The sequence below is a fragment of the Pan paniscus genome, chromosome 16, assembly GCF_029289425.2.
Source record: "Pan paniscus chromosome 16, NHGRI_mPanPan1-v2.0_pri, whole genome shotgun sequence".
NCBI classification, from domain to species: Eukaryota; Metazoa; Chordata; class Mammalia; order Primates; family Hominidae; genus Pan; species Pan paniscus.
The window spans coordinates 70,491,852-70,512,244 of record NC_073265.2 but is presented as its reverse complement, the minus strand read 5'-3'; the positions used below and the strand labels follow the sequence as shown (position 1 = coordinate 70,512,244).

At 41.9% G+C, this 20,393-nt stretch overlaps 1 protein-coding gene across 6 annotated transcripts in view; it reads right to left on the bottom strand.

Moving 5' to 3' along the window:
- Positions 1–20,393, bottom strand: part of IL16 (interleukin 16) — a 147,494-nt gene that overhangs the window by 69,203 nt on the left and 57,898 nt on the right. For 5 of the 6 annotated variants that reach the window (XM_063596883.1, XM_063596880.1, XM_063596881.1 and 2 more), the window contains exon 2: positions 14,751–15,163. In XM_063596883.1, coding sequence (XP_063452953.1) covers positions 14,751–15,062 — 312 coding nt within the window. In that variant the 5' untranslated portion in view covers positions 15,063–15,163. Of the gene's footprint in view, positions 1–14,750; positions 15,164–20,393 lie in introns of those variants that run through there. The other variant, XM_008963100.5, reaches the window with a different exon arrangement.

Sequence of the window (20,393 nt, the reverse complement as noted above, 5' to 3'; positions counted from 1 at the left end):
GAGAAAGTTTAAAATCTGATGTTATCAAGGATTGATGAGGATGCAAAGGAACAAAGAAACTTACACTTGCTGATGCTGATGGAAGGGTAGATTGGTATAACCACTTCAGAAAATAATTTGGCTTTATCTAGTATAAATGAAAATTCCCATACCCTTTGACTCACCATTTCCACACCTAGATTTATACTCTACTGAACTTGCACAGATGCCACTGGAGGTATGTACAAGAATACCCATGGAAGTACAGTCTCTAATTTAAAGTAGGTGAGGGGAAAGGGGAAATATCTCAAATGTCCACCAATAGTAGAATGGATAAATTGAGTGGTTTTCACACAATGGAAAACTCAAGAGCAGAGAAAAATCAATGAACTACAACAAAATGAAATAATATGAATGAATTCCTGGAACATAATATTGAATAACATACACAAATTTACCAAAGAGGAATCACAGTGCAATAGCATTGATATCATGTTCACAAATAAGAAGAACTGAGACTTCCAATTCCAGGACAAGATGGTAGAGACTGACTTCCCTCCTCTTTGCTAAATACAACTAAATACCCTGGGAATTATTTAATAGACAACAATATAAGGATTCTGAAAGTCAGAATGAACTGGTTAGTTACCTCAGGACTTGGGAAACAACAATAGGGTGAGTTCCCTGGATTTTCTTTCTATCTACTATCTACCCCAAACTAGAGGCTGGAGAGGCCCGCAACCCAGAACTGCCAATAGGCAAAGCCAAAAACAAACAAACAAACAAACAAACAAGACAAGCCTGTTCTTGTCAGCCTGGCTAAAACACCAGGAAAGGGGGAAGACCAGCAAAGACCTAATGGGGAATCCCAGCCTCTGTTCCACAACCAGGGTGCCAAGATGTGGTCTGATATGTCTACTTTAGCAGCAGCAAAATCCTAGGTTAACTCAGCCCCACTCTATCACTGGGGCACTGGCAAGTGGTCCAGTTCATTTTCAGGGGCAGCATCAGCTGAGTGCTTCATTTTTTTCTGCTCTCCACCTAGTAGAAAAAGAGGCCCAGGCCCTGCAGGTTTTTTCTGTCCCCAAACCTAAGCAGCAGATGGTCACCCAGTGGTACCAGGCAGCCCAGGAAAGGTCTTTTCACCCCAGTAGACAGAACTGCAGGGATTGAGCAAGACCACTGGTAGTGCCAGAAAAATGAAGCATACCAGAATAGCACTGCAAGGCCTCTGAACACTGAAATGCCACTGTAACAAAAGCTCATAAGAGTAGGCCAGAACTACATGCTAATCCTAAACAGAGTGGCTGCCTACTAAAACAAAAGATCTAAGTCAGATGAAGAGTCTTCTCACATAATAATCAAAATGTCCAAGATACAATTGAGTCACTTATAATGTCAAGAACTGAGAATTCACGAGTCAAATGAGAAAAGACAAACTAAAATAAACCCAAATAAATCAACAACTAGATACATCATAATTAAACTTCTAAAAACTAAAGATGAAGAAAATTTGTTTAAATAACAAAAAGATGACACATTACCTATAAAGAAAAAAAAAAGAACACCAATTCAAATGACAGCAGATTTCACATCTGAAAACATGAAGGTCAGAAGTCAGGACACATTTTTTTAAGCATAAAGAAATTCATGTCAACCATAAATCCTATATCTATTGAAACTACCCTTCAGGAATGATGGAAAATAAAGATATTCTCAGGTAAAAAAAAAAAAAAAAAACTAAAAGAATTCATTGCTAGCAGGCCTATCCTTAAAGAATGGCTAAAGGAAATTCTTCAAATACAAAGAAAATGATAAAATGTCTGGAACCTTTGGAAAGGAAAGAAGAAGAGTAGAATGAGTAAAAATATAAATAAACGTAATAGATCATCTTTCCCTTTATGAGTTTTTTTACTTAGATTTTATGGTTGGGGCAAAAGTTATAACAACACCTAATGAGGTGTTCAATAGATATAGAGAAAGTACTTAAAACAATAATATTTAAGAAATGGAGAAAAGTAAAGTGATCTAAATATAAGTAAGACTTCTACACTTTACTCGAAGTGGTAAAATGTCAGTACCAATAGGCTGCATAACAAGTTATGTGCATATATGGTAATATATACAGCAACCACTATGAAAACTATAAAAAGTTATATACTCAAAAGCATAATAAATACATCAAAGTGGAACTCTTTAAAATGTTCAAGGATTACACCGGATGGCAAAAGAAAATAAATGGAGGAACAAGAAATAAAGGGAACAAACAGGAAACAAATAATAAAATGACAGACTTAAGTTCTAACATACAAGTTATTACTTTAAATATAAATTGCTTAAATACACCAGTTAAAATACAGAGACTAGGCCGGGTGCAGTGGCTCACGCCTGTAATCCCAGCACTTTGGGAGGCTGAGGTGGGTGGATCACGAGGTCAGGAGTTCAAGACCAGCCTGGCCAAGCTGGTGAAACCCCATCTCAACTAAAAATACAAAAATTAGCCAGGCATGGTGGCAGGTGCCTGTAATCCCAGCTACTCGGAAGGCTGAGGCAGAGAATTGCTTGCACCCGGGAGGCGGAGGTTGCAGTGAGCCGAGATTGCATCACTGCACTCCAGCCTGGGTGACAGAGCAAGACTCCGTCTCAAAATAAATAAATAAATAAAATAAATAAAATTTAAAAAATAAAATAAAGAGACTGGTAGAGTGAATAAAAATTTCTAAATGACCCAATTATATGCCATCCATAAGAAACTCACTTGAAACATAACAAGTAGGTTGAAAATAAAAGGATAAAAAATAGACACCATGTAAATGCTAATCAAAAATAAGTGGAACTAAATAATAAAACATTCAGATATACAAACAGGTATGATAAAGTATAAAGAAAAGCAAGAGAATAATATACCCAAAATTAAGTGGTTACCTTAGAGAGGAGTGAGAATGGAAAGGCATCAGGTAGGAACATTCAAATAATCTCAAAGTTAATGGTAAGGTTTGTTTCTTAAACTTGATAATTGACACACAGGTGTATAGGGCATCTTTATTTTTTAGAGTGTGTATACATCTTATAAATTCATTTTTATATGTTCAATATTTAATAAAATACTTTGAAGATCTTAAAATAATAAACTACGATACATGTGTGTGATGTATAGAATCTCATGCAGCCTTAAACCTTTTTTCAGACATTCTTCTAAACTGGGGGTGGAAACACAAATTGATACAGTAAATTCCTCCTACCTGCAGCTAGTTGCCATTCTTCAATGGGAATATATAAGTTTCTTAATTGTTTGTTGTTTCAAGCAGGGATGGTGGAAACTAAGGGTGCAGGATAAGAGGAGGATCAGGAAAAGATTTATGGCGGATGTTCCACTGAAGCTGAGCCTTAGAGGATAACTAAAACTTGGATTCATAAAGATGAGAGTGAGGAAGATATTCCAGGCAGAGAGCCACAAGGGCAAAGGCTTGGAGGCAGTAACCAGTGGGTTATATGTGAAGAACAGGGAGAAGCCTACATGGGTTGTAATGTACAAATGAAGGGCCATATTGAGAAATAGAGTTGGAAAGGTAGATGGTTTACTACTTCTTCCCAGTTTCCTTTCTTTTTTTGAGATGGAGTCTCCCTCTGTTACCCAGGCTGGAGTGCAATGGTGCGATCTCAGCTCACTGCAACCTCCACTTCCCGGGTTCAAGCAATTCTTCCTGCCTCAGCCTCCGGAGTAGCTGGGATTATGGGCACCCACCACCAGGCCTGGCTAATTTTTGTGTATTTAGTAGAGACAGGATTTTGCCATGTTGGCCAGGCTGGTCTCGAACTCCTGACCTCAGATGATCCACCTGCCTCAGCCTCCCAAAATATTGTAATTACAGGCATGAGCCACCGTGCCCGGCCTTATTCTCCTCTTCTTTTCTACCTAACTCCTCTTCACTAACCAAATGATGTTCTGCCAGAGCTAATGAAATTCAAAAGGCCAACTCCTAAAACTAGCTTTCAGGAATAGCACAAAATGTTTTCTGGCAATAAAAACAGCAACTAGAAATCACATTGAATTGGGGAGACAGTCAGCAAGTGAAGATTAATCATACCTGTGGGCAGCCCCTCCTTGCTTCCTGCACATGGACCACCCTTGCCTCCCTGCTCATCCTCCCACACACTCAGGGGATACAGCTGGCTCTGTGGGAGTCATGGAGCCCTAAGCTTCCCTCTCAGTGGCTGCTCTCAGCATCCATAAGTTGCTCTTCTGTGGCAGGAAGAGGCAGGCAGCCAAAAGATTGGGTTTCCCACTTGCCAAGAAGGCCCAGGCCCCAAAGCCACAGGCTGAGTTGCTCACAGGCAGCAAAGCAAAGGATTTTGTCTGCTGAAGGAAGGCCTTGACCACCTTTTCTCCAACCACAGCACATGCCAGAGATTCAGATGACTGATCTGACCTCATCAAATCCTGAGTCATGCTATATGAGTGGTGACACTGTCTGACCAATTACTTTGAATTTTTAAAGAAAGCAAGATTTTCCACTCTATGGAGGTCATTCTCATGTGGATAAAGCATTTCACATCTTTTTAGGAGGGCAGCTGTGAAGTGGGGACCTCCCACACATTCGGTCTCATCTGCTGCTGTCCTTCTTCCAGATCGAGTGCCCTGTAACTCCATATCCCACCCAATGGGAATGCCCAAAGCAATATCCAGTGTAAAGCCATGTGTTGACTCAAATAAACAAATGCAAGTTTGGGCCATGTGAATAGACTCTCTGCCTTAAGGGTGGTCTCATTATACCCTTTTATGGGTATAATGCCACTCCTTTCACAAACATTTATAGAGCCATTATTATGTGCTGTTCCTAGTCTCATTCAGTTCTGTGCTCCACCGTGTCGTAAAACATGGGGTTCCAGGTCTACTTTGTGACCTGCTCACATTCAACTGGAGAGAAATTGAGAAATGGGAGGCATCAGACTCCATCAGGAGAGCTTGTGCCCCTGATACAGTTTAGATGTTTTGTCTCCTCCAAATCTCATGCTGAAAGGTGATCCCCAGTGTTGGAGGGGGGGCCTAGTGGGAAGTGTTTGGGTCACTGGGGGCAGATTCCTCATGAATGGCTTTGTGCTCTTTTTGTGGTCATGAGTTCACATGAGATCTGGTTGTTAAAAAGAGTCTGGGATCTCCTCTCTCTCTCTTGCTCCCTCTCTTGCCATGTGACACAACTGTTCTCTCTTCATCTTCCATCATGAGTAAAAGCTTCCTGAGACCTCACCAGAAGCCGAGTAGATGCTGGTCCCATGCTTGTATAGCTTGCAGAATGGTAAGCCAAATAAACCTCTTTTCTTTCAAAATTACCCAGTCTCAGGTATTCCTTTATAGAAATGCAAAATGGACTAACACAGCCCCCAACCTTATCTTTTCTCTGGGTCTGTGCTATCAATGGAGAATCACACCACTGGTATGCACAGTTCAAGGCTGGAGAGGTACCAGGGTAGCTGTTTACTGGGCATGGGGGCAGTGATTAGAGAACAACAGGTGTTCACATACATGCATTTATGGCCCCTAGTGGTGATGAACAGTGCTGAGAGTGGTACAAGAAAGAGAATCCTAGCTGGCAGCCAGGAGCCATGAAATGGCTTTTCCTACACCATCACCTTCCAGTGGAAAACTCTGAGGAGTCCAAGAAATCAGTTGAACTTGGCCATCCAAGTTCTTATCAAGGTATATTTGTCAAGGTAGGAAGGTAGAACATGTATTTTTAACATATTTTACCTTGACTTAAAACTTTTTAGACACTTAACATGTAGATCTCATGTGTACTTTCACTCTAGGGCCTACCTGTATTAGAGGCAGCCTGCTGCAGGCAGAAAGGAAGTGATCTTACCGAGAAACACACAAATGCAGGAAGGAAAGAAAAATAATGGAAAATGTAAACATGTAAATTAATGTACATGAATATTGACTGTATAGAATAATAATGATATAGTCTGGAGTTTTAAATATATGTAGAATTAAAATGCATGACAATAATACCAAAAAGTGGGCAAGTATAAATGGAGTTGTGTGTCCTAAGGTTTTAGCATTGAGAACTAGTAAAAAGTACAAATTTATAAAAGACTAATATATTAAGACTGTATGTTGTATATTTTAATTATTAAAAAAGTAAAAAAATTATAGCTAACAAGCTAATCATAGGGGAAATGGAATAGTAAAAATTATGTTAGTTCAAAAGAGGGCAAGATGAGAGAGAAAACAGAATATAAAACACTTGAGACAATTAGACACTAAATAATAAGAGAGTACACATAGATCCAAACACATCTGAAATGATATTAAATGTAAATAGTGTAAACACCTACAATTCTAAAGACAAAGATTGAAGGAAGAACAACATAATTATATGATGCTTGCACGTGATATACTTTAAATATGTGAACACAGAATGAAGATAAAGAAGGAAAAAAGATATACCATGCAACCACTCACCAAAAGATAGTGGTGAAGCTATACTAGTATCAGACAATTTTTCAGAAAAAAATCAGCACTAGTCAAAAGAATATTTCAAAATTGTAAGAGCATTTATCAACCAAGAAAACATAAAAAGTTATAAAGGTCTATGCACATAAAGTATAGCTTCAAAATATATAAGGCAAAAATTGACAGAACTAAAAGGAGAAACAGACCAATCTGCAATAATAATGAGAGGCTTTAACATGCTTCTTTCAGCAAATAATTGAGAGCTGGAATTGATAAAGTTAAAAAAGATTGGGAAAATAGCTAACAAGCTATTCATAGGGGAAATGGGTAGACAAATATCTTCTCTATTTGACTATTCATGCAAATTAATGGTTATTGTGGAATTTGACCTAATAGACAAATATAGAAGATGGCACTCAACAAATATATATGTATATACAGATATATATATGCATACACATACACAGACATATATACACATTTTTTGTGTGTATATATGTGTGTGTGTATATATACATGTATATATATTCTCAACAAATTTCCAGTGATTAAAATCATTTGCAATACATTCTCTTCTTTAACTATGGAACAATTAGTCTAGGAATCAATCAAGACACACACACACACACACACAGAAAGAGAAGACATATGTATCAATATTAGGAATGAAAAATGAACATCACCATGGTTTTTACCAATGCCTAAAAAATAACAAGTATACACACACGCAAATCAATGTAAGTAAAGCTGAGAAAATGTGAGTAACGTTAATGGTTTGCATCAAAATCAATATGCTGGTTGTGCTACTGTACTAGAGTTATGCAAAATGTTACTTTTGGGGAAAACTGGGAAAAGGTACACAGGATCTTTCTATTATTCTTTATAACTTCATGTAAATCTACAACTATCTCAAAATTTGAGTAAAAATATAAGATTTTTATTAACAACTTCATGCTAATAAATTTCAAAATTCAGATGAAACAAATTCCCAGAAGAAAAATGCATCTTACCAAAACTGATATCAAAAGAAGTTGAAAATTTGTATAGTCCTATTTCTACTAAATAAATACAGTGATAATTTAAAACCTTTCCAAAAAGAAATCTCTAGTCCCAGACGGCTCATAGGTGAATTCTTCAACCATTTTAAAAAAGTATAGCACCAATGTAAGTCAAAGTATTCCAGAAAATGGAAAAGAGAAAGTATTTCCTAACTCATTTCATGAGGTCAAAATACTCATAGTTTGAAAACCAGACCAAAACATTACCAGAAAGGAAAGTTTGAGGTTATCTCTCTCATAAACACAAGTGGCAACAATTACTAACAAAATATTAGCATATCAAATCCAGAGTTATATTAAAAGGACAATACATCATAGCTAAATTGAGTTTATTCCAGGAAGACAAAGTTGTTTCAACATTCAAAAAAGTCAATTGGTGCAATTCACTACATGAAAAAGTAAAGTATAAAACTCAATACGAGCATCTCAATAAATGCAGGAAAAAATCATTTCACAAAATTCAACAATTTATGTTGGCGGTGGGGGTGGGGGGCAAAATAAAACCTCTGCCAATTGTGAACAGAGGCAAACTTCCTTAATCTAATGAAGGGTAGCTACAAAAAAACTACAACAAACATCATACATACGGACATAATAATAATGAAACTTTCCCTTTGAGATTAGGAATGAGACAAGGATGCCTGTTATCACCACTTCTATTTGACATTGCACTGCAGGCCCTAGCCTGTAAAATAAAGGGGAAAAAAGTATAAAAATTGGAAGGGGAGAAATAGAGCTCTGCTTATTCAGAAATGGTAGGTAATGATTGGGTATGCTGAAAAATAAACAACAACAACAAAAATCTCCAATCAAACTTTGCAGAAATATATCATGTAAAGGGACTGGAATATCAAGTACTGTAAAGATGTCAGTCTTCTTCAGATTGATCTATAAAGCCAATGCAATTCCAATAAAAATTCCAACGGAAAAACCAAGTCTAGTTTTAAGAACAAATGTGGAGGACTTACATGACCAAATATCCTAAAGCTTATTAGAAAGCTTCAGTAAATTTAACGGTGCAAAAATAGGAAAAATAAAAGACTAATAGATCAGAATAGAGAAACCAGAAATAGACCTATACATATGTGATCCTTGACTTATAAAAGAGATGACACTGCTATGCAGTGGGGTGAAGACAGGATTTCCAAAAAATGGTGTTGACTACATTGGATATTCACGTAGGAAAAAAGTTAGCAGCTAACTCACAACATATACAAAAATTTATTTAATGTGAATTAAAGATCCAATTGTGAAAGATAAAACAACCAAGCTTCTAGAAAAAACATGAGGAAATATCTTTATGACCTTCGGGTAGGCCGAGCAGAGTGGCTCACTCTTGTAATCCCAGCACTGTGGGAGGCCAAGGTGAGTGGATTGCTTGAATGCAGAAGTTTGAGAACAGCCTGGGCAACATGGTGAAACCCCACCTCTACAAAAAATACAAAAATTAGCCAGGCATGGTGGCATGTGCCTGTAGTCCCAACTACTCAGGAGGCTGAAAGGGGGGATCACTTGAGCCTGGGAGGTTGAGGTTGTGGTGAGCCCATGTTCATGCCATTGCATCCCAGCCTGGGTGACAAAGCAAGACCCTGTCTTAAGAGAGGGGGAGAGAGAGAGAGAGAGAGAGAGAGAGAGAGAGAGAGAGAGACAGACCCACCTTGGGTAGATCTCCCCTCCCCTCCCCTCCTCTCCTCTGCTCTCCTCAGCTCTCCTCTCCTTTCCTGCCCGCCTGCTTGCCTTCCTTTTTTCAGAGACAAGGTATTGTTATGTTATGTTGCTATGTTATGTTATTGTTATATTATGTTATATTGTTATGCTGCCCAGGCTGGTCTCAAAACCTCCTTGGGTTCAAGGGATCCACCTACCTCAGCCTCCCAAAATTCTGGGATTACAGGCATGAGCCACTGTGCCCAGCCAGAAAATGATTTATTTGTGAATCTGGGGCCAGGTTTGACTTCTGAGATGTAGGAGTGATCCCTCTCACTCCTGCCTCCAGCTTTCTCTCCCCTTCCTCCACTGTCTCCCTCTGCATTTTCACCTCCATCTTCACCTGCATCCCCCATGCTCTGATGCTCTTTAACTCTCCAGGGAATCCTACCTTTGTCTGCCATCCATGTATACTGAGCCTCCTGGAGAGGTGGACAGGAGAGTCAGCTTGACCAGAGCTCATTTGCTGATTTCTAAGATTGCTTTGATTTCACAGAAATCTTAGCTGTACCCTTTCCTTCTAGGGAAGCTCCATAATGAAGGATGTAAATCCTATTATTGTGGAATATTCTAGGGAAATGAAAGGTAACCTAGAAGTCTCTTTGTAGGATATAATTCCCCCACTACTCATTCTCTGGCTGAGACCTTTCCTTAAGAAAACTGAGCAAGGAATGCCATTCAGGTTGGGGAAGAGATAAGGGACAGAATTAACTATGCTTACACCTGCCCCCTTCTCTAGACTGCAAGTTCCCTGAGGGTATAATATCAACTCTATTTCTTTATCTCCAGAGGACAGCTCATAACAAGTCCCTGCCAATGTCTGAAGAAAGAGAAAGAAATACAGAAGAAAGGAGAAGGAAGAGAGGAAAGAGGAGAGGGAGAGTTGGACCTTTCGTTCCCTCTAACTGAGCTGCCTTCCATTTGGCCTTAACATCCTACTTAAAGGGCATTTAAAAATACTCTTCCCATTTGCAAACAGACAGGGGCTGGAGTAGCCAGTGAGTCCCTGTATTCCTTCTTTCAAAGTTCTAAGTCTGATAAATTGTATTTGCTTTTGTTTATTAACTTAGGAAGCCTGACTTTTGACATTCTTCCATTTGAATTCATCTCCAGGGATCTAGAAGCTTCCCCAGAACAAACAGCCCTAATCAGTACTTTCATGCACAACACAGATTCAAATGCTTAATTAGTTTGGATTCTTCACGCCCATGCCCCGCTTTGGCACATCCTGGGGCATTAATTTACCCAGTCTTTTCTGGGCCAAACACAACCCATCCAATAAGGCTTTAAAAAAAAAAAGTTGGCTGTTTATATAACTTCCTCTTCTTTAATTTTTATATTAGGCGTCTCCAGAGGAGAGGCTAACGTCACAGGGCCTCATTCCAGATGTTGTTTTGAAATCAGTGTAACCATGGCATTGCTGGAGCCTGCAGAGTTCATCTGGGCCAACTGAGTCACGCCTGGGTGCAGGGCCACTGGCGAGGGGAGGCAGGGAGGGAGGCAGACAGGGCATGGACTAGAGTGTCCCTGTGAGAAGGGAGAAGTGAGTGGGTGTGGGCTATTGAGTACTCTGAGCTTCTCCAGAAAGGATATGAGGACCTGCTGTCGCCTTTGGCCTTGCTGACCTGGAACCTTTGATTGCAGGACTTGCTTAGGCAACTGAAACCCTCCCTTGCTTAGAATTCACTCTTGGATCTTTAAGGATCACCTGTGCTCCTTAAAAAAAAGAACAAGAGAGCTCAGGTTCTGAATTGGACAATGCCCCTCTCTGTTGTCCCAGTTCATCCCTGCCTAAACTTGACTCCACTGTGCTCATCACCTCTTCTGCCACCCCCAGCAAATTCTTCCAAGCCCCTGTGAGCTCCTGCAAGCCCCTGCGAGCCCATATCCCTCTACCCATTCCCACCTCTTACCACCATCCAGACTGGTTTCTTGGAATATCCTGCTTTCAACAGCCACCTCCCCCAGGACGCCCCTCCCCACACTGTCTGCCCTCCTCGGTGTACCCATGATTTCCCTGACATGTCTGTGCCTGCACTTTGGCCACATCAGAAATAAGAATGATCCAGTTTGTCCCTGTCTCCATCATTATCCTCTGAGCATCGTCAACTATAACTCTTACATACTGTCTAGCACATTGAAGGGACTCAATAAATGTGGTTGAATTCATTAAGTGCTTAATTCCTCAGAATTAGTGCCCCCATGCTAAAATAGAAATAATAATCATCATCATATTTATCAAGCAATTACTACGTGCATTGTTCTGTTTTAGGTGAATTTTCTCATGTAAGTGCCTATAATGTTATCCTTATAATATCCATATGAGATATATACTATTTTTAACTTTCTCCATGTAACAGGTGAGAAAACTGAGGCACAGAGAGGTAAAGTGGATTGTCTAGGATTACACAGCTAGTAACTGAGAAAGTCAGACCACAACCTAGGCAGTCAGATTAATGAGCCCGCACACCTAACCCCTGTGCCATATTGCCCTTCAGAAATAGCAATATTGCTATTATTATATTAGTATATGTATATTTGATAATATGCATCATTAACATATTCTACTACCTTCCTCCCAAGGTTTGGGGGAAAGGAAGACAATGAGATAAGAGTTGTGAAAACATTTTTAAACCCAAAATATGGACTGGGTGCAGTGGCTCACTCCCCTAAGCACTTTGGGAGGCCAAGGCGGGCAGATCACTTGAGGTCAGGAGTTTGAAACCAGCTCAGCCAACATGGTGAATCCCCATTTCTACTAAAAATATTGTTTAAATTAGCTGGGTGTAGTGGCGGGCTCCTGTAATCCCAGCTACTCTGGAGGCTGAGGCAGGAGAATCACTTGAACCCAGGAGGCAGAGGTTGCAATGAGCTGAGATCGCACCCCTGTACTCCAGCCTGGGCAACAGAGCGAGACTCCGTCTCAAAAAAAAAAAAAAAAATGTGGTGTACATGTGAATCACAAAGAGATGAAAAGGTGAAGTTTGTTCTTTCCCCTGCCCAGGTCCCTCCCCATGCCCACTCCTTCCCCGTGCCATCTAGCCATTCCCAGGTATCCAGCCACCTGCTGTGGAATAGGTACAAGGACAGAGTGATAGACGTGCTCACCTGTGCCCGGAGACCCCAGCATAAGCGCTCAGACCTCTCCTCGCCTGTCTTTGCAGACGCATGTCCCTTTGCCTGGAATTCTCTCCCATCCACCTCTGCTTAGTACAACTGTACAACCTTAAGAGCACAACTCACCATTTTCCTGACCATTTTTCCAGCCCTTCCTGTTTTGCATGTTGGGACAGGGCACCTCCTTCCCCTACTACCCCCAGGTGCTCAAGCTGAAACTTCTACCCCCAGGTGCTCACAGGCTGAAACTTGCAGTTGAAGTTTACTTCTCTCATTCTCTCACATGCTACATCCTTGCATCAACAAATCCCTACCTTGGCCATTCTCAGTGCCTCTACCACCGCCACCTCAGTCCAAGCCACGTCATTTCTGGCCTGGGTTATTGCTGCAGTCCCCCTCACTGGTCTCCCTACACTCCATTCTCCACTCAGCAGAGTGCTCCTTTTAAAGCACCAATCTGAGCATGTCACTTTCTTACTCAAAATCCTCCAATGGCTTCCCATCCTTCGTAGAATAAAATTCCAAGTCCTTGCCACAGCCCTTGTTCTGGTCCCTGGCTGCCACCTCAACTTGGTCTTCTACCATCCTCCTCTTTCCTCTTTACCCCAGGCATACCGGTCTCCTTGATGCTCCTAGGCACACTCTTGCTTCCTGTCTTTGCACATGCTGTTCCCACTGCCTGCAATGCCCTTCCCCAGGTGGGCACGTGATGCACCCCCCTCCACTTCATTCAGGTCCTTGCCAAAATGTCACATCTTTAGAGAAGCCTTTGTGATTACCTTTTCAATAAAAAGCAGTAACCCCTCCTCATCACTCTCTATCCCCTTATCCTGCTTAATATGTCTTCATAGTCCTTCACTATTTAATATAATATTATATTATATATCAAGTTGTTATAATCTATATCCCCAAATCAGAATAAAAGTTGCAATAGGGCAAGGACTGAGTCTGTTTTGCTCACTCCCGTGCCTGGCTTAAGTATTTACTGAATGAAGGAAGGAATGACAGCATCCCCAGAGACATGCTGCCTTTTTCCTTTGAGCCTCCCACAGCCCTCCTACACCCCTCTTGTAGTGTATTTTTCACTCTATTTTAAGTGAGTTATTTCAGGGCAAAGACTGGACCCCCATTGTGCCTTGCAGATAATAGGTGCTCAGGAAATACCTATGATATTAAGTGGAAGCATGTGAATAATCCATTTTAGGATTCTGCTGAGGTCTTGAAATAATTTTTGAATTTCATTTAGGTGAGTGCTAATCTACATACATTCATGTCACTAATAAATTTGACTCTCAGTTGGTGGATTGGATTTTTTCACATCATTAATGGCAGCCTGGGAGCCTGGCGAGCCTCCCCCAAACCCACTGGGCTGATGGCTTCTCCTTCTACCCAATTAAGTGAGTGCAGGACATATTAATAGAAGTCACATCATGGGTTATAGAGCAGACTGGGCTGGGTGAGGCTCTTAAGGATGCTGTGGAGTCCTTAAGGCCCTTAACACAAATGTTGTTTATTATGTGTGTTAAATAGTGATTTCCCTCCTGAGGAAGGCAAGCTGTACAGAGGTGACAGACCCCTTTCAAAGGTACTGGAATGCCTTCCCTATTTATATTCATAGGCTGGCAGTAGGCTATAGGAGAAATGTCTGCATGTTGGCTTATCACTGAGTTAGCAGCACTGACCCCATGGTTCAGGGCCATCTGGACCCTTGAGAAATCTCACCTTTGATAGAAGCCATAGCACTTGATAGCAAAATATTTTACTCGGTCTAGATTTCTGGTATTCTGCAATCTCCATCTCATTATGATGACAAAAATTGAAATATGATATAACAGAAAGGAAAACATTCTGAATTCTGGCAGGTCCCCAAACACTGCTTATTTCCCCCTCCCCTATTGATGGCTCCACTTGCCACCTTCAGCATCTATACCTATGTTGAAAATGGCAGAAGGTACCTGGAAAATGTTCACAGTCAGCATTCAGGGAACAAACTCACTCATCCGGCACCCCTTACCTTGCTTGCCATAAGGCCTCCTTCTCTGCCCAGGCCCTATAAGTCTGTTTCTATAAGTCTACAAGAAAGATGTGATTTGGCCTGACTATGGTATGCTCTATAATGCCTGTCTAGAGAAGAGAGCTTCCTAGTGTATTGACTACTGCATCTGGCATTTTCCATCAGGGGTCTAGGCTCAGTTTACCTTGGAGTGACATAGTGCTTCCCTGAACCTCTCAAGCAAGAGTGTTAACTGAGCCTGATTCACTCCCATACTCATTGTTATAGTTCCAGTAGGCCCTGCCTCAACTTTTTTCTTGCTCTCTTTCAGAATTATAACTCTGCAGCTTCATGATTTTTGAATAAATGGATTCAAAGACTTTAATTCACAGCACCAGAAACCAACTGCAGGCTATTTCAGGCCTGCAAAGCCTGGGCATACCTTCATGAAGAATATCCTCCTACAGGTCTTGCCTCGATCATTCCCAGCTGCTTGGAGTTGAGCAGCCTCAGAGGCCAGTGCTAGATCAGGAACACTGCTGGGCCCAGCCTCCGATGTGTCTGCCAGCTGCACAGATGAGTGGAAAATTCCCTCCTTGCCCTGGGCCAAGGAAATCTCAAAGGGATCAGGATATTTCTCATCAGGGCTAGAGCCATCGTCACTGGTCTTAGCATTACAGAGCATCAGGGACCTGGAGATGGACCGAAATTTTGCGGATTTTCTGCTCTTTCCAGCGCGGCTGTGCGACTCCATCCTCAAAGAGGAAGTGAAGCTGCCTTTCTTCCTTTCCTGGTCTCTGGCCCTTGGCTGACGGGTGGCCACTGGACAGGGCTTAGCTGCCACTTCATGAGTCCCTAGAGGAAAGAGGAAATGGGAAGAAGCAATGTGACTTGCTGCTGACAAGTGGAGCTGCACACGAGTCCTGGATCTGAGCCACGGGTTCTTGGTGCCTGTGAAGCAGGACAGATGGGCAGATCATCCTTTAAGATCACTGGCCCTTCCAGTGTGCCAGCCAAATGGGGCTCAGTTAACCCAAGCGGTTAACACCCACTCCACTCCCAGTGTCATGGAGACCTAGCCCCAGAGCTTCTCATTCTATAGACAAGGGAACTGAGGTGCAGAGAGGGGAAGTACCAACCCAAGGCACTAGCAGAAGAGCCAGTAATAAGTTACAGGAGACAGTTTAGGGATCTTAAAGGCCAGTACTTTGTGAGGTTTTTAAACTTGGAAGCCATTCTTTAAACAAAAGTGTGCAGTGAACTCCAGTCTATAGAGCAGACCAAAGATGGGAAAACCAAAACTAAGTTCCACTTCCCTGGTCCCCTTGGTAACTTCACCCTTGATAACTCCCATGGCATCTCCAAAGAAACCCCAGAATCCATGGAGCTGAGTCTGAAGACCACTGATGTCTTATGTCCTCCATTGACAGATGAAGAGCCCAAGGCTAGGAAGGTTGGAAGTCTTACCTAACACTGACCTGCCAGAGTTGATGTGAGCATAAAAGAAGGTGACTCTTGGCAAGTGCCTGCCAAAGGGATGAGCACATAACAGGCTCCTGGCAAACATGAGTGCCTTTCTCCAGGCCTAAAGTCAAACACTTGGCCAGAGTCACAGTCAGGCCCAGGGGCTCCTGCTTCATCACCTATCCCCACTGGGTCAAACTCTCACAGCCAGAGAGACCAAAGATGGGCTTTCCAGTCAGGCCAACATCCTGGCTCAGCTTTGCCAAGAGGAGCCTCCCATGGATTCAGTTTCCATGAAGCAGGTGGTGAAAGGAGCCCTGATGCTGTATCCTAAAAAGTTCTGACTCAGGCCCAAGCCACAAAAGAGAGGCTGTGGCCAGAACAACAAATTGTGGGATGCTCTTGGCCCATTGGTACTGCTGTTTGTGCACATCCAGTATTGAATAAGGAATAGCAGAGACCTAATAACATTTCATTACATCAAAACCCTTTCACATATCCTCCAAAAGGAGAATTTCTGCCTAAAAGTAGACTGTTTTTCAGCACTCAAATTGCACACATTTATTGTTTTCTGTATTAGCTCTTTGATTTTATCAATTTATTCACCAACCATCCCAGTAATCAATAGCAATAAACAAAAATGAATTAATGATTGATTGAAAGTCTACAATATATCAGGCACTGTGTTTGATGCTTTAGTATAAATTAATTCGGTTTTGATCCATTTTATCAAGCACCCTCTTGTCAACATGCCTAAGTTTTGTACTCTATGTCCTTCCATCTCAAATGATAGTAAAACTCCAATCACAGACAAATCCAAGCCTCTGCAGAGTTCATGCCTGACTGTGGGTCTCTAAGCCTTGAAGGACACACTCTCACTCCTGAACAGATTGGTATCATGAAACATTCGTGGCCACCAACTGGGCCTCCAGCTCTGGCCAACAGTAGTACTGTTTCAGTAATCAGCTTGATAACACATTTCCAACAATGTCTGTTTGAAAACTTCACTATGGTGTGCCAGGCATTGCTCTCATTGCTTTACTATTTAGTTCTCATAAACTCTGTGGTAGCCTCCATCAATATCCTCATTTTACAGAAGAGATACTAAGGCACAGGGAGGTTAGGTGACTTTCTCAAGATCACACAGCTAGGACTCAGTAAAAGCAGGAATCAAACCAGGCAATCTGGCTCTTAAGCCTGCATGCTTTACCCTGGCTCTACCGTCTCATTGATTATTGCCTTTCTCACCTTTAGCCTCAGTCTCTTCCTCTGTGCTGGATCTTTATCCTCAGCACATGAACACACTCAAACATTTTCTGTCTTTCAAACACTATATGTTAACTCCATGTCCTCCTCTTGTCACTTGCTTTTCCTTTATCCCCTTCATGTCTTCTTGAGAAAATGTTCTGCACTTTGTACTTCCTCCCCTCATGCTTACCTCCTCTTCAAGCCTCAGCCCACAGAGTCAGCTTCCTTTCCCTACAGCCACTGAAACTGTTGTATCAGGTCTGCCTTTTACAAACCCCAGTGCCATGAACCAAAGTCCAGAGGCCAAATCTGCTTGGTTAAAAAGCTTGCTGCATTTTGAGAGGATTTGTTAACCAGTATATCAATGCTCAGATCCATTGGCAGAAGAATACATACGTTTCAAGCTTTTAGAGTAGTTTTCTCTTTTACCTCATTATTGCCTTTAGTTCCAGATGTCATCTTCCAAATGCAAATTGTGAATGTTCCTCTGCCCCCATCCCCAATCCAAGAGTTTCTCTGCATCCTGCCAATTCCACTTCCCAAAACTAGTGACTCTCCACACCAACGTCGCTATAAATATTAATATGTCCAAACTTCTTTCCATTTTGATCACTTCCTTAGGAGTTCCATAGTTCACCAGGGTTTCACAGGGAAAGATGTGTGTGGGTATGTTTGTGTGTGTGTGTGTGTGTGTGTCTGTGAGTGTGTGTTGGTCACAGCTAACACTGGTCCATTAGGCATTTGGAAATTTGTAAGATAATCAGTGCTGTGTTAAAATCCTTCTGGACTTTGCTGGTGCTAAACAGGAAAGATATAAACATGGGGATGCTGAGGGCGACCATGTAGAGAGGCTGCCTGTGAGTGAAGCCAACACAGAAGGTACAGAACTCATAGAGGTGGGGAGAGAGGTAGAGATAAAGGAAGGAGGACAGAGAGAAAATCTGAGAGGGGCTGAGTTCAGATGTTATCATATGGGCATCTAGATCCAGCCATGCCTGAAACTGCATTGACCTATGCAGTTATGCAAACCAAAAGACTTTCTTTTTGCTTAAAAAAAAAAAAAAAAACCCTCCTGGAATAGTAGCTCTTCTCTTTGCCATTGCTGGCATAAGGCATGGAAAACAGTGACATCCAAGGGCCGAGAGGGTTTTTGAAACTCTCTTATCCCACCCCAAGCCTAGGAGAGAAGCCATCATACCCAGTCAAGGCCTCAACTCTGCCCCCTTCATCCTCCAGTGTCAGATTCTGGTATAACAGCCTCTTGCATTCTTGTCCCACCAAGAATTGCCACAGTCTGCTTGGGTTCTTGGAATGCAAACCCAATTCCCTTTCTCTTCCACATCCTCTTCCTATGTACAATAACTGTCCCAGCAATAGTAAGGTCACTCACTAGGCATTTTCCAGGACAAAAAAACATTTGGGGGCCTTTGGGGCTAGGTGCAAGGCTGTGTGCTTCACTCAGTGGTGGAATAGTTGGCTGCATGTAGCATTTAAGAGAACAGAGGGATCAAATTCCTCGGTGGAAACTGTGCTAATCCCAATGCACCATTTGCAGGAGTGTCTGATGAGTACTGGCAGCTTTGAAAAAATAAACTATTCCCAAGAGAATCACCACTTTCATGACCTAGGCTCTCATGTGGGATGGCAGGGCCCATGGGATGGGAGATGGCAATGAACCAGGGGGCAAGGCATTAATCCTTTGGTTAAGAGTGAAGGCAGTTTTCAAAATGAGCCTTGTCATTATGGAATTTTTTTTTAAAGGAAGAGAACAATTGCAAAAGAGCTGTAGTAGAGAAGCCAGAATTGGACTTCTGTGGGAGATTGCCTTCCCTCCAGGCCTGGCATCGAGAGAGAGGAAGGGAGAGAGAATAATTGAAAACACAGTGCTGTGGTCACATGGTTCAGCTTAGCTTCAGTAATTGAGCTCAGGACATTGGAACCAGCTATTGCTTCCTAATGGAACCAAATGTCAGCAGAGCTGGGGGGCAAGCCCGTGCCATTCCTCCAGTCCAGCTGCCCTCGAAAGGTTGGAACTAATGAGCTTTCCCTTATCTTTCCCCAGGCTCTATGACAACTTGTCAAACTCTTGCCAGCTTTTCTCTGCCTCTGGTGGGCCCTCCACAAGACAGCCTTGTGGGTCTCCTCCAGAGGATTCCGGGGGGGAAGCACAATGAAGGTTTCTAACATGGCTAAGCTAATGCGATCAGTTGTTTTACTTCCAAGCAGAAAAACTGAGAAGTTCTGCAACTCCCTAGAAAACTGCTCTCCAACTCCCTGGAGGCTTTCCCACACCTCCCCAACAGGGCTAGTGTATTTGTTCTTTGGTTATATCTTCCACAGAATACTAGATCTGGAAGGGGTCTCCCCATCACATCTTGGGTAAGGACACTGTGCCAAAAAAAAAAAGTGGGGCAGGACTGACTCATCATCATAGTTATCAGTATATGTTTTTACCATGGCAGAGCTGTCATTTATTTAGAAAATGCAGAGCCAAAAGGATAGAGCTGAATTGAAAAGAAATGGATAGTTCCTCCCCTTTAAAGAAGTTCAAAAAACTTGCAGAATATGTACTGTGAAGCAGGATCTGTTAGTCTGTCCCTCCCTTCCTCCTCCTTCCTTCCTTCCTTCCTTTTCATTTTTTTTTTTTTTCATTCAACAAGCACTTGTTGAGAAACTGTCATGTGCCTGTTTTTGTGCTAGGCAAAGCTAACCTACCGGAGGAAAGGCCACAGTATTTCCACCTGGATAAAATACATTTAACTCACTGGAGATCTTTGGGAGGGTAAATAACCATATGGAGAGAGGAGAACTAGCTGGTAAAATGTGTTTCAAATTGCTGAATTCTCCAACAGTGTCCTACATCAAAGGCAATTTTTAAAGTTTGGTCACTCTAGCCCAGGGGGTAATTTTTGTCTTTGTCAATTAAAGAATAACTCAATGATAAGAAATGAAGAAATGTATGGTTCTTTCTCTTTCTAAAAGAATATCTTAGGTGGGGTACAGTGGCTCACGCCTGTAATCCCAACACTTTGGGATGCCGAGGTGGGTGATTTGCTTGAGCTCAGGAGTTCAAGGGCAGCCTGGGCAACCTGGTGAAACCCTGTCTCTACCAAAAATACAAAAAAAAAAAAAAAAAAAAAAAAAAAAAAAAAAAAACTAGCCAGCATGATGGCATGTGCCTGTGGTCCCAGCTACTCAGGAGGCTGAGATGGAGAGATTGCTTGAGCCTGGGAGGTGGAGGCTGCAGTGAGCCAAAATCACAGCACTGCACTCCAGCCTGGGCAACTGTGAGACCCTGTCTCAAAAAAAAAAAGAAATATCTTTAATGGGATTCCATTGGATCTGCAGCTGGGAGTAGTTCTGTGTATGTCTC